Here is a 12,181-nt window from a genome sequence, read left to right on the forward strand (position 1 = left end):
CGCTATATCTACGGGTTACCAATCGAGATCCGTGATTTAGTTCGTTCACATATGCCGTCCACAACAGAGTCGGCCATGGAGTTGGCCGGATATTTGATGGACGGGATGCTGAGGAATCGAGATGAGAAAAAGAAGGATGATGGAAAAACAAGTGTGGGTGGAAAGGTGAAAAAGACGGCAGAAGAAAAGAGAAGGGGGATTTGTGTATAGTCACCCCATTTGCAAGTCATGCGGTAGGAGACATTTCGGTAGATGTCTTCGACCAACTAACACCGTTGTATGTGGATTTTGCAAGAAACCGGGACATTCGGAAACAGATTGCAGGAAAAAGGCAGGAGTATGTTTTGAGTGTGGCGAGAAGGGACAATATAGTACCGAGTGCCCAAAGAAAAAGCCGATGACTGTGACGGCTGGTGCAAGTGACAGAGGTGCCAAGACCGAGACCAAGAAGGGAAATGCACATGTTTTCATGAGACACTCAGAAGGCAGCCTATATACCGGATGTGATCACCGGTACGTTTCCTATAAATAATGTTTATGCTAGGATTTTATTTGACTCGAGTGCAAACCAAAGCATTATAGATTATAAATTGTGTAGTCTATTAAATGAACCCTTAGTTAAACTAGATAAACATTATGAAGTAGAAACCGCTGATGGAAGTGTAAGTAGAATAACCGGGGCTTTAGATAATGCCACAATTTCTCTAGCCAATCACGTCATACCTTGATGATTGTTACCCATGACATTAGCAGGTTTTGATGTAGTTTTAGGTATGGACTGGTTATCATCTAATCAAGCCCATATACTATGTAACGATAAAGCCATCGACATTCGAATACCTAATAACAAAACCATTCGTATCACCGGAGATAAAGAAGGAGGAAATATAGGAATCATTTCCAAGATTAAAGCAAGTCATTGCATAGGTAAGGGATGCCTCACATTCATGGCCTATGTAACGAAGGAACCCGAACCAAAGAAAATGGAGGAAGTACCAATTGTATCAGAGTTTCCAGACGTATTTCCTAATGAGCTACCAGGAGCCCCGCCAGATAGAGAAGTAGAATTTAGAATCGACCTCATGCCAGGAACATCACCAATAGCCAAATCTCCTTATCGTCTAGCACCTACAGAAATGAAAGAACTAAAGAAACAATTAGATGAACTTTTGGAGAAAGGATTTATACGACCGAGTTCCTCACCGTGGGGAGCCCCAATTTTGTTCATAAAGAAGAAGGACGGATCGATGAGAATGTGTATAGATTATAGAGAGCTTAACAAAGTCACAATCAAGAACAAGTATCCACTTCCAAGAATTGACGATTTGTTTGATCAACTTCAAGGAGCAAGTTGTTTTACAAAGATTGATCTAAGATCGGGTTACCATCAATTGAAAGTGCAAGAAAAAGATATACCAAAGACAGCCTTTAGAACCCGATATGGACATTATGAGTTCACCGTGATGCCTTTTGGACTCACTAATGCTCCAGAAGCTTTTATGGACATGATGAATCGAATTTGCAAACAATACTTAGACAAGTTTGTTATCGTTTTCATCTATGACATTCTCGTTTATTCAAAATCCAAAGACGATCATCAAGTTCATCTCAAGATCATACTTGAAACCCTAAGAAACAAGAAATTATACGCCAAATTCTCCAAGTGTGAATTTTGGTTATCCGAAGTCCAATTTCTTGGTCATGTTTTAAATGAAAAGGGTATTCAAGTAGACCCAGCAAAGATTGAAGCAATAACTAAATGGGAGAAACCTAAGACGCCGACTCAAGTCCGAAGTTTTCTAGGCTTAGCCGGATATTACAGAAGATTCATTCAAGACTTCTCCCGAATAGCTGTTCCATTAACTTCACTCACAAGAAAGGCAATTAAATTTGAATGGGGATCGAAGCAGGAAGAAGCATTTGAAACACTTAAACAAAAGTTAACCAATGCACCTATTCTGGCATTACAAAAAGGACTAGAAAACTTTATCATTTACTGTGATGCTTTGCACACGGGAATGGGATGTGTTTTGATGCAAGGAAAGAAAGTAATTTCTTATGCTTCAAGACAGTTAAAAGTTCATGAAAATAATTACACCACACACGACCTTGAATTGGGTGCTATAATTTTCGCGTTGAAATTATGGCGACATTACTTGTATGGTGTTAAGTTCATTGTATACACTGATCACAAAAGTTTAAAGCATATATTCGATCAAAGAGAATTGAATATGAGGCAAAGGCGATGGATGGAAACGCCTAATGACTACGACTGTGAGATTGTATATCACGAAGGAAAGGCTAACGTGGTGGGTGATGCCTTGAGTAGGAAAGAACATGAGAAACCAAAGAAAGTTCGAGCTCTTAGATTGGAACTTAAAATTGATCTAGCTAGCCAAATATAAGAAGCTCAGAAGTTGGCACTAGAAGAAGGGAACATTAAAGCCGAAAAAGAGAATGGTACAATCGATCAATTGATTAAAGGAAGTGATGAAATACTTAGACTCGGTACAAGGATCTGGGTACCGATGGTCGGAAGTCTAAGAGATAAGATTCTATAAGAAGCTCACAAGTCAAAGTATATGATGCATCCAGGAAGTGACAAGATGTATCACAATATAAAAGATGATTATTGGTGGATCGGGATGAAGAAAGATATTGCCTTGTATGTAGCTAAATGCCTGACGTGTTCTAAAGTGAAAGCTAAACATCAAAAGCCGTTAGGATTACTACAATAACCGGAAATCCCGATATGGAAATGGGATATGATAACTATGGATTTCATCATGATGTTACCAAAAACTTCTCGTCAAAATGATGCGATCTGGGTTATTGTTGATAGACTTACCAAGTCTGCCCATTTTATTCCAATTCAAGAAACGTTTAGTATGGATAAGTTAGCACATTTATATGTCGAAAACTTAGTATCTTTACATGCCGCTATCCATCATTTCTGATAGAGATAGCCGTTTTACTTCAAATTTTTGGTCAAGCTTTCGAAAGGCTATAGGGACTCGATTAAACTTAAGTACCGCATACCATCCCCAAACTGATGGCCAAAGTGAACGTACAATTCAAACCTTAGAAGACATGCTTCGTGCATGTGTTATCGACTTAGGAGGAAGTTGGGACACTCATCTCGCGCTGATGGAGTTCTTGTACAACAACAGTTATCATACGAGTATCCAAGCCGCACCATTCGAAGCATTGTATGGGCGTAACTGTAGAACACCTGTATGTTGGTCTGAAACAGGTGATAGCAGTTGTCAGGACCCGAAATTGTTCAAAGGACTACTGACCAAGTTATATAAATCCGAGAACGATTAAAGGCAGCATGAGATAGACAAAAGAGCTATGCAGACGTTCGTCGCAAGCCATTGGAGTTTAAAGAAGGCGATAGAGTATTATTGAAAGTATCGCCTTGGAAAGGTGTAGTAAGATTCGGGAAAAAAGGAAAACTGAGTCCACGATTTGTTGGACCATTCAAAATACATGAAAGAATTGGACCAGTTGCTTATCGTTTAGAGTTACCCGATGAAATGAAAGGAATTCATGACGTGTTTCACGTATCCAATCTCTGCAAGTGTTTAGCCGACGAAACCCTTGCGATGCCATTGAAAGATGTCAAGATTAACGAGAAGCTAAAGTTTGTAGAAAAGCTGATTCAAATACAAGATAGCATGATCAAGTTTCTCAAGCACAAACGACTCAAGCTCGTGAAAGTCAAATGGGATTCAAGACGAGGAACCGAGTATACGTGGGAGCTCGAGTCAGAAATGAAGAAGAAATATCCCTATCTATTCCAATAAATCTCGAGGACGAGATTATTCAAAAGGTGGGGATGATGTAACACTGCGTCTTTTACCCTATTAATTTTGAACCTAAATTACTAACTAAGAAAGTATAAGGACCAAAAATGTAAATTCTGAAAATATGAACTCATCGCGATACGCGACGGGGTGAGTCTTAACCCATCGCGTAGCGCGATGGACTTGATGAGTCAGTGGACACGTGTCCAACAACGTGTCAACACGTGACACAGTATGACAGGCCACGTGTCACCACTGCATAAGGCGGCATAAAATTGCGGCGCCGCGGTACGCGATGGGTCCCAAGAAACCCATCGTGTACCGCGATGGGGTTCTGAATTCGCCTATAAAAGGGGGTGACGGGCATGAGCTCCATTCATCCCAAACACACCTCCATTTACACACACATAACCTCGTAAGGCGTGCCCCGTTAATATTTTCTCGAAGTTCATACAAGAAAGGAAGTCATAATCAAGTAGCAATCACATAAGCGAGTTGATCAAGATCCTGCCTTTTTCTTATTATCAATCTAAGTATCCACATTAAGGTAGGAGTTATGTTTAAGTTATTTGAATTATAGCTTAGACTATCAATCGAAGCTACGGCCTTTAACCTTGATCGTATTTTACAAACATTCACATTCATAAACAAGTTTTCATAAACGTTACTTCATAGCGAAGTAATGTCAACAAAAGATATATTTTGACGGGCATGTAGTAACTGTAAGGGGGATATCACTAGTAATAAGTTTCTTGCCAAAGGAAAAGTAATTCATATAAATCCCAATCAACCGAGGGACTCGTTTAATTACCTGGAGAAACTTACCAACGTGTTATAACCTATAAACCAAAGCATGCTACTTCAAACGTCACATAAAACCAAGTGTTTTCATTCACAATCAAAGATAAATGATTTCAAGGTTAAGCTTACAATCATAGCTTAACATTATTCAAAACATTCATACAAACCTATTTATGTATAGGTTAAGTATCATTCACAATCAATCAATCAGTCAAGGTTTTCAACACCGACGGTACAGGTGAATATGTTAACCTTTTCAATCAATCAAAACCTATTTATACTTGATAAGATGAACGGGTGTTTATCTTAACAAGTCAATCAAATGTCTACATGAGATAATGTGATCTCTAAAACATTAAAATACAAAGTAGAGAATAAAAACAACTTAGACCGAATACGCATGTGTATGGATCCAAACATAACTGTTAAAGCCCAATCAATCAATAAAAGGCAAAGAAGCCGCCGGATGCAACGGTCATGACCAGTTTCTCTGTTCAGAGCCGTTTGGCTCGGAGAAAACCGTTATGTGTGTAGGGCAGTGGTACATATACCGGAAGTAGTAATGCTTCCGCTGAGGTTGTCAAGAAAACTATGTTTGTATTGTAATCGTCATTCAAAATGTTTTATTGAGTCATACGTGTTCACCAGCATATAGCTGACGTATTTTTCCAACCCATTGCAGGTAACTAAGCTTAAGTAGCGTTAACAAGGATTGGAGTCTTATCGAAGATAGAAGCGCGTACAAGATGGCTCCGTTTTTGATACATTAAAATCCTTGTAACATGAACCATACATTTTGTAAACTAATACTCAGATATTTAATTCTCGAGTAAATTTTCAATGTAAATTAATATTATAATCAAACCTAAAGTCTTCTGCTAAAAATTAATCCATAACTCTGATAAATTTACAAAACAGGTACCAACTTGTAGTCACATGCCTAGGCCCTATGTCGGGGTGTGACAGTTAGACTAACAAAAGTTGAAGGTGGAGAACCAGTTAATCGCACCAAGTACAGAAGTCTAATAGGATGTCTTATCAAAGCAATGGAGGATGCAAGTTAATTGGTTATAGTGATAGTAGCTATGGAGTTAACACTGAAGAAGGGAAAGGCACAACAGGAATAGTATTCTACTTTGGAAACTCTCCTATCAGTTGGTGCACTCAGAAGCAACCTACCGTAGCATTATCATCATGCGAGTAAGAATTCATGGCAGCAACCACAGCAGCATGTCAAGCATTATGGTTAAAGAGATTACATAGTGCTTTAACAGGATGGAAAGAAGAAAGAGTAACCTTGATGGTTGACAACCGATCAACAATAGCCTTAATGAAGAACCCCGTGTTTCATGGAAGAAGCAAGCACATAGATACTCGTTATCACTTCATACGAGAATGCATTTAAAATGAACAAATAGCTGTTGAACACATTGCTGGAGAATTGCAAAAGGCTGACATCTTAACAAAGGCGCTACCAAGAATCAAGTTCATCACAATGAGAGAACTACTCGGCGTCAAAGACCTACTACAAGTTGATCGTGATTAAGGGGGTGATTGTTGGATATAAAAACACTCAACTCGAACACAACTCGGAGGGTCATTTTAGTCATTTATTATTTATATTATGTTTTAGTTTAGTATGTTAATGTAAAAAAATTAGAAGGGTCAAATATGTTATTAGTCCATAGTTGTATATATGTATCGTGTATATAAACAGATTTCAATATCATCTTATGTAACGAACGAACCCACACAATATTATTATCAATTCAATATTTTTTTGATCAATCGTTGTTATCTCTCGATCCTATTTTATCAATTCCTGTCAAGAAAGGCAACATTAATATCCCCAAGGGGGGTAATCCCGAGCCCACCCACGTAAATTGGGGTAGTAACCTTACTCCAGCTGACCCAACATATTTTGTTACCATCCAAGTCCTCACCCCAAAAAAGTACTTCCTGTGTTTTGCCTCAAGTTGGTTGATAACCGATTACAAGAGAATTAGGCAACCCTCAACTGACAAAGTACTAGATTCTCCCTATATTTCATCTTGGAATCAAAGCTTCATTCTGCAGTTACTATTTCAACATCAAAACTTGTATCTTCATCATACCCTCGAGTTGGAAACCAACCAATACACATCATGGTCTTAACTTTTCAAGATTCATTGTCGTGTTTTTCTAGTTTTTGAACACCTCTCCCCCGGTCCTCCTTGCCGCGTCCTCCAAACAAAAATCAAAAACTGATGAACCACTACAGCTTATGAAGTCAACCGTTTTTGAAAACTTCTTTCAAGATAACAAAATAACCTGGGCCATCCTCCTCAACCAGAAGTTTTTCTAATACCCAGCTCGACGGATTCAAGGACGTTTCCTCTTGCTATCAAGCTTTATTGTAATTTTTAATCGGTTAGCAAATGTCACACCCCGGTCATTAATGACAAGCTTGTGCTGCAACTCATCTCCATACTCAATGAATGATAAGAATCATCTGCTACTATCCTATCTCAAACGAAACTGGTCCCAGATTTCTATGAGGTTCGGTCCAAACAAATATATACTTGAAGAAGGTCGCAAGACTACTCAGATCATGTACTAGCCCAGGCTTGTAGCCAAGCCCTTCATGCAACACGATCAAACCACAAACCCAACCTCTGTCCAACATGGAACATCGCTCGGGCGAGGATGGTCATGACATGGTTCGCTCCCGTGGCAGGCGTAGTGGCCGTGGGTCTTGGGGTTGTGCTCAAGGTGCTACTTCCAGTTCACAGCCCCAATTGTATATAAGTTTATTACAAAATAAAAGGTACAAATTTAATCGTTCAATATTTTCAATAAAAAATTCAAATAGTTTGATGAACTCTAAAGTATTCCTTTTTATAGAATTATATATAGCTTTGCATCTATCTATTGATCAGTTCTTCTTGTAAGTAATAGAAAACATCATAAATATTAAACCTATGAACCTGTTACAACAGAGAGAGTAGTAACCACAACAGGGTATAATGTAGTCGACATGTTTGTCATCTTGATCAAGTTCCCCTTTAGGATGTATAGTTAATGATGGTGTTAGGGTTCTTGAGAGGAACCCGGTTTAGGGGAGAGGAGACACACAAAATTGTTATGTGTGTGTGATTAGGCTATGATGTTAATATTTATCTCTCTTTATATACACCAAGGGGAAACCCCTTTATTAGTTAGTAAGGGTAATATGGCCCATCAACAATTACCAAACTAATATTTAAAAAGGTATAGTTAATATTTTGATTTATTATAATATAATATAACTATCATCTTTACCCGCACGTTGCTGCGGATACTATCGTGTGGCCAGAATTATATTATATATTATGTTTATTTAGCTATAATGTTTAATATCGAGTACATGAAATGTAGTATTACATGTTTAATAAGAAAAGTTACATTGAAATTTGGACAACAATTGTTCCATTATATATATATGCCTAGCCATTCCTAAAGTAAGTCACTGCAATGATATGAGGAGATGTGCTTTTCTTCACATAATTTTGGATTTTAGCTTGTTTTTAATAGATATTGTATAGTTGGCATGTATATCGGTTAAATATAGTTATATTGTTAGTTGATTTCATCCCTAATTAAATGGGATTTCCTGTGTATATATGGAACCGGTTTGGTGATAATGAGAATCAAGCAAATTATACCAATTATCTCTTTCTACATGGTATCATTAGCCTAATCACCGCCGCCGCCCACCCTCTCCTCCTTCATCATCTCTCTTTCACTCGCCGGCGGTACCCCCTCGATCCTACTCACCAACAATGGAATCGAAACTTCACCCAGCAATCACCATTTCCAACATTAGGCATGTTGTCCCGATTCTTCTCGATAACGAGACCAGCCAATACACATCGTGGTCGGAATTGTTCAAGATTCATTGCCATGCATATCAAGTTTACAATCACCTATTGCCAAAACCCGCCCCTACTGCCTCCTCCGTGTCCAAGGAAAAACAAACCGCCGAAGACATCGCAGCTGCCGACCTTTGGGATCGGTTAGATGCCATAGTCCTTCAATGGATCTATGTCACCATCTCTCTTGACCTTATCAACACCATCCTCAAACCCAACACGAATGCACATGAAGCTTGGACCACCCTTGAAACATTATTCCAAGATAACAAATCATCCAGAGCCATCTACCTTACCCAGAAACTTAATAATACTCGCCTCGATAACTTTGAAAACATGGCAGCCTACTGTCAAGAGGTCAAGGTCATATGCGACCAACTTGCTAATGTCGAGGCGCCATTAACGGATGCGAAGATGGTTCAAAAACTTTTTACCGGGTTAAACGAGCAATACGAAGGGATTGCTATGTTGATTTCCAACCTTCAACCGCTTCCCTCGTTTCACGAGGAACGTTCCAAGCTTATGCGGGAATATGATCGAAAAACGAACATGACCTTACATGCATCACAGAACGCGGGAGCCGCTCTTCATGCTACAACCTCTCAAAAACCCGACACTCAAGCCCCTCGGTCGGACCAGCGGTCCACTCCTGACGCATCGGCTGACCGTGGTAGGGGTAGGGGTAGGTCCCGTGGTAGGGGCCGTGGTCGTTTTGGTGTTCGAGCACCACTCAACCGCACCTATTCACAACCTCCAAATCCATTCAACTCGGTTCAAGGTCAATGGGTTTTCCAGCCTTCATGGGGCCACGGTTCACATGCAAATCAATGGTCCAATCAACCACCGTGCCCATATCCAACCACCCCTCGGTCCACTGGTAGTCATTCTCCGGGTATCCTAGGCCCATGACCGAATCAGGCGTTTATAGCAGGTTACACCCCGACCGACATTGACCAGGCCTTATACACAATGTCACTTAATCCACCGGATACTCCATGGGCTATGGACAGCGGAGCAACCACCCACATGACAAACCAGCCATGTAACTTCACGTCTTACTTTAATAATGGCATTCATCGTAATATTATCGTTGGAAACAGGACCACTGTTCCGGTTCTTGGACAAGGCAATCAAACCTTACCCCCACCGTTTCCGCCACTTAAATTAACCAACGTCCTTTATGCACCTAATTTAATCCATAATCTTTTATCTGTTAGACGTTTAATCACAGATAATTGGGTTTCTGTTAAATTTAACCCTTTCGGTTTTACTGTGAAGGACCTCAAGACGCGGACCCGTATCCTCCGATGCAACAGTACCGGTGATTTGTATCTCCTAACGCCACAAATGCTCTCAAAAATCAAGTCTACATCAGCAAATGTGGCGATCTCACAAACACTGTGGCATCAACGTCTTGGCCACCCTGGCTCATGTCCTTTGCAATCTCTCAAGAAATCTTCTTTTATTTCTTTTTCTAAGTCTAATAAACGTGTCTGCGAACCGTGTGTTTTTGGGAAAAGTGTCAAACGCCCTTTTATTAGTTCATGTAATCGTACTTATTTGCCCTTTAAAATTGTTCACAGTGACCTTTGGACCTCACCGATCTTGAGTTCCGGGGGTCACCGCTACTACATCTTATCTATTGATGATTTTTCTGATTTTATATGGACGTTCCCGATCAATAGGAAATCACAGGTTTTCTCCATTTTTCAACAATTTTATAACCTGATTGGAACACAATTTGATAAATTCATTAAACAATTACAATGCGATAACGACAAAGAATACATCAATAATCAATTTACTCAATTCTTTAATCAACACGGTATGACGTTCCGTCTATCGTGCCCTCATACCTCCTCCCGAAATGGTAGGGCCGAACGCAAAATCCGCACTATCAATAACATGGTTCGCACTCTTCTTGCTCAATCCAACCTACCAAACACCTATTGGCACTATGCTCTTGAAACAACAACCTACCTTTTAACATCCTACCCAACAAACCAAATAACCTCAACAACCCAACCACAGTCCTATATAACCGTCAACCATCCTACACTCATCTTCGAGTGTTCGGCTGCCTATGCTACCCACTCAAACCATCCACCATGATACATAAACTTGAACACCGGTCAAATGCATGCGTTTTCCTCGGATATCCACCAAACCACCGCGGCTACCGGTGCTTCGATCTAAATACCCGTCAAATGATTACTTCTCGACATGTAATCTTTGATGAAACCGTTTTTCCATATTCCAAAACCACCAAACCGACATCGGACCAGTATATATTCCTGTCCGAACCACCACATCCATCCATTTGGTCGAACCTCCATAACCCTCCTTACAAACCTCCTCTCAGAACTCGTTTCCAAACCCACCTATTGCCAAACCGGGGGACTCTACTACCCCACCCATCAATCCAATAAACGAACCGGTTTTTCCAATCGAACCGACTTCTCTCCAAACTACCCAAACAACCGGTCAAACTCCCAACGAACCGGCTTCTCCCCAAACTGAACCGTCTTCGGTTAATATACTTTCACCGATTCGCCGTCCGAAAGCCGCAGCCACCACCCAGCCTACGGCCCCAATGCCAACACACTCCACATCACAGCCTACGGCCCCACTCCCACTCGTACCATGCGGACATGTTCCATGGACGGGATCTTGAAACCGAAACCATACTTCAACCTTAACACTACACATGTCGAACCAATACCCAACTCGCCGAAAACTGCCTTGTCCACTACTGTATGGCGAAACGCTATGCAAAACTAGTACGATGCCCTTATTAAAAATGAGACGTGGGAGTTATTCCCGCGAAAACCGACTATGAATATTATCAGGTGCATGTGGTTATTCAGGCATAAATTTAGATCCGACAGGTCATTGGAGCGCTATAAAGCGCGCTTGGTGTGCGATGGTCGTAGTCAGCAGGTTGGTATTGATTGCAGTGAAAATTTTAGCCCAGTTGTCAAACCGGCAACCATCCGAACGGTCCTATCTATCGCACTATCTCAATTGTTGGCCGTTTATCAACTTGACGTCACGAATGCTTTTCTTCACGGGAACCTAAACGAGACGGTATACATGCATCAACCTATGGGTTTTCGAGATAGAAGGTTCCTGGATCACGTTTTCTTGCTTAAGAAGTCATTATACGGCCTAAAACAGGCACCTGTCGAAGACTCACTCAAATATAAACCGAATACAACTATTAGATAGCGGTAAGCGGGTATCGAACACAGAGAGTTTGTGGAATTGTGTTATCAAGATGTTATGTAATTTTCTAAATTAAACTAAATGCAAAAAGTAAATTCAAAGATTTGGTTGTTTGGTTTTGATAACAAAAGGAACTAAACAATAAACGAGTTTTAATCAATATGCGAAAATATGCCTTCCCTCGGTTTCAGGTTTCCATGAATGTTATAGTTGATGTTTAAACTGAGTTCGTGTTTATGTAAACGAATGCGATAAATGAAGATCAAGTACTTGGATTATACAACGCAAGGTGATCAATCAAAAACAAATTAGTTTATCTAACCCTAAATCCCTCCCGATTAATCTCGATTACTTAAAAACCAAGAACTGACGGTTTAGAACATAAAATCGATAAACTGATAATCTATCAATCAATACATAAACATCATAATAATGAAATCAATAAGATCAAATATT

General features: G+C 40.0%; 1 protein-coding gene across 1 annotated transcript; it reads left to right on the plus strand.

Annotated features, from left to right (window-relative positions):
- The first annotated feature begins 8,410 nt into the window (after positions 1-8,410).
- Positions 8,411-9,409, plus strand: LOC143623082 (uncharacterized). Its single transcript, XM_077094069.1, has one exon. The coding sequence runs from the start codon at positions 8,411-8,413 to the stop codon at positions 9,407-9,409; it is 999 nt and encodes a 332-aa protein (XP_076950184.1).
- Positions 9,410-12,181: the final 2,772 nt, after the last annotated feature.

This window comes from Bidens hawaiensis, unplaced genomic scaffold (assembly GCF_021521415.1).
Source record: "Bidens hawaiensis isolate Kalapana, Puna unplaced genomic scaffold, B.hawaiensis_p1.1 tig00000369_1, whole genome shotgun sequence".
In the NCBI taxonomy this organism is placed as follows: Eukaryota; Viridiplantae; Streptophyta; class Magnoliopsida; order Asterales; family Asteraceae; genus Bidens; species Bidens hawaiensis.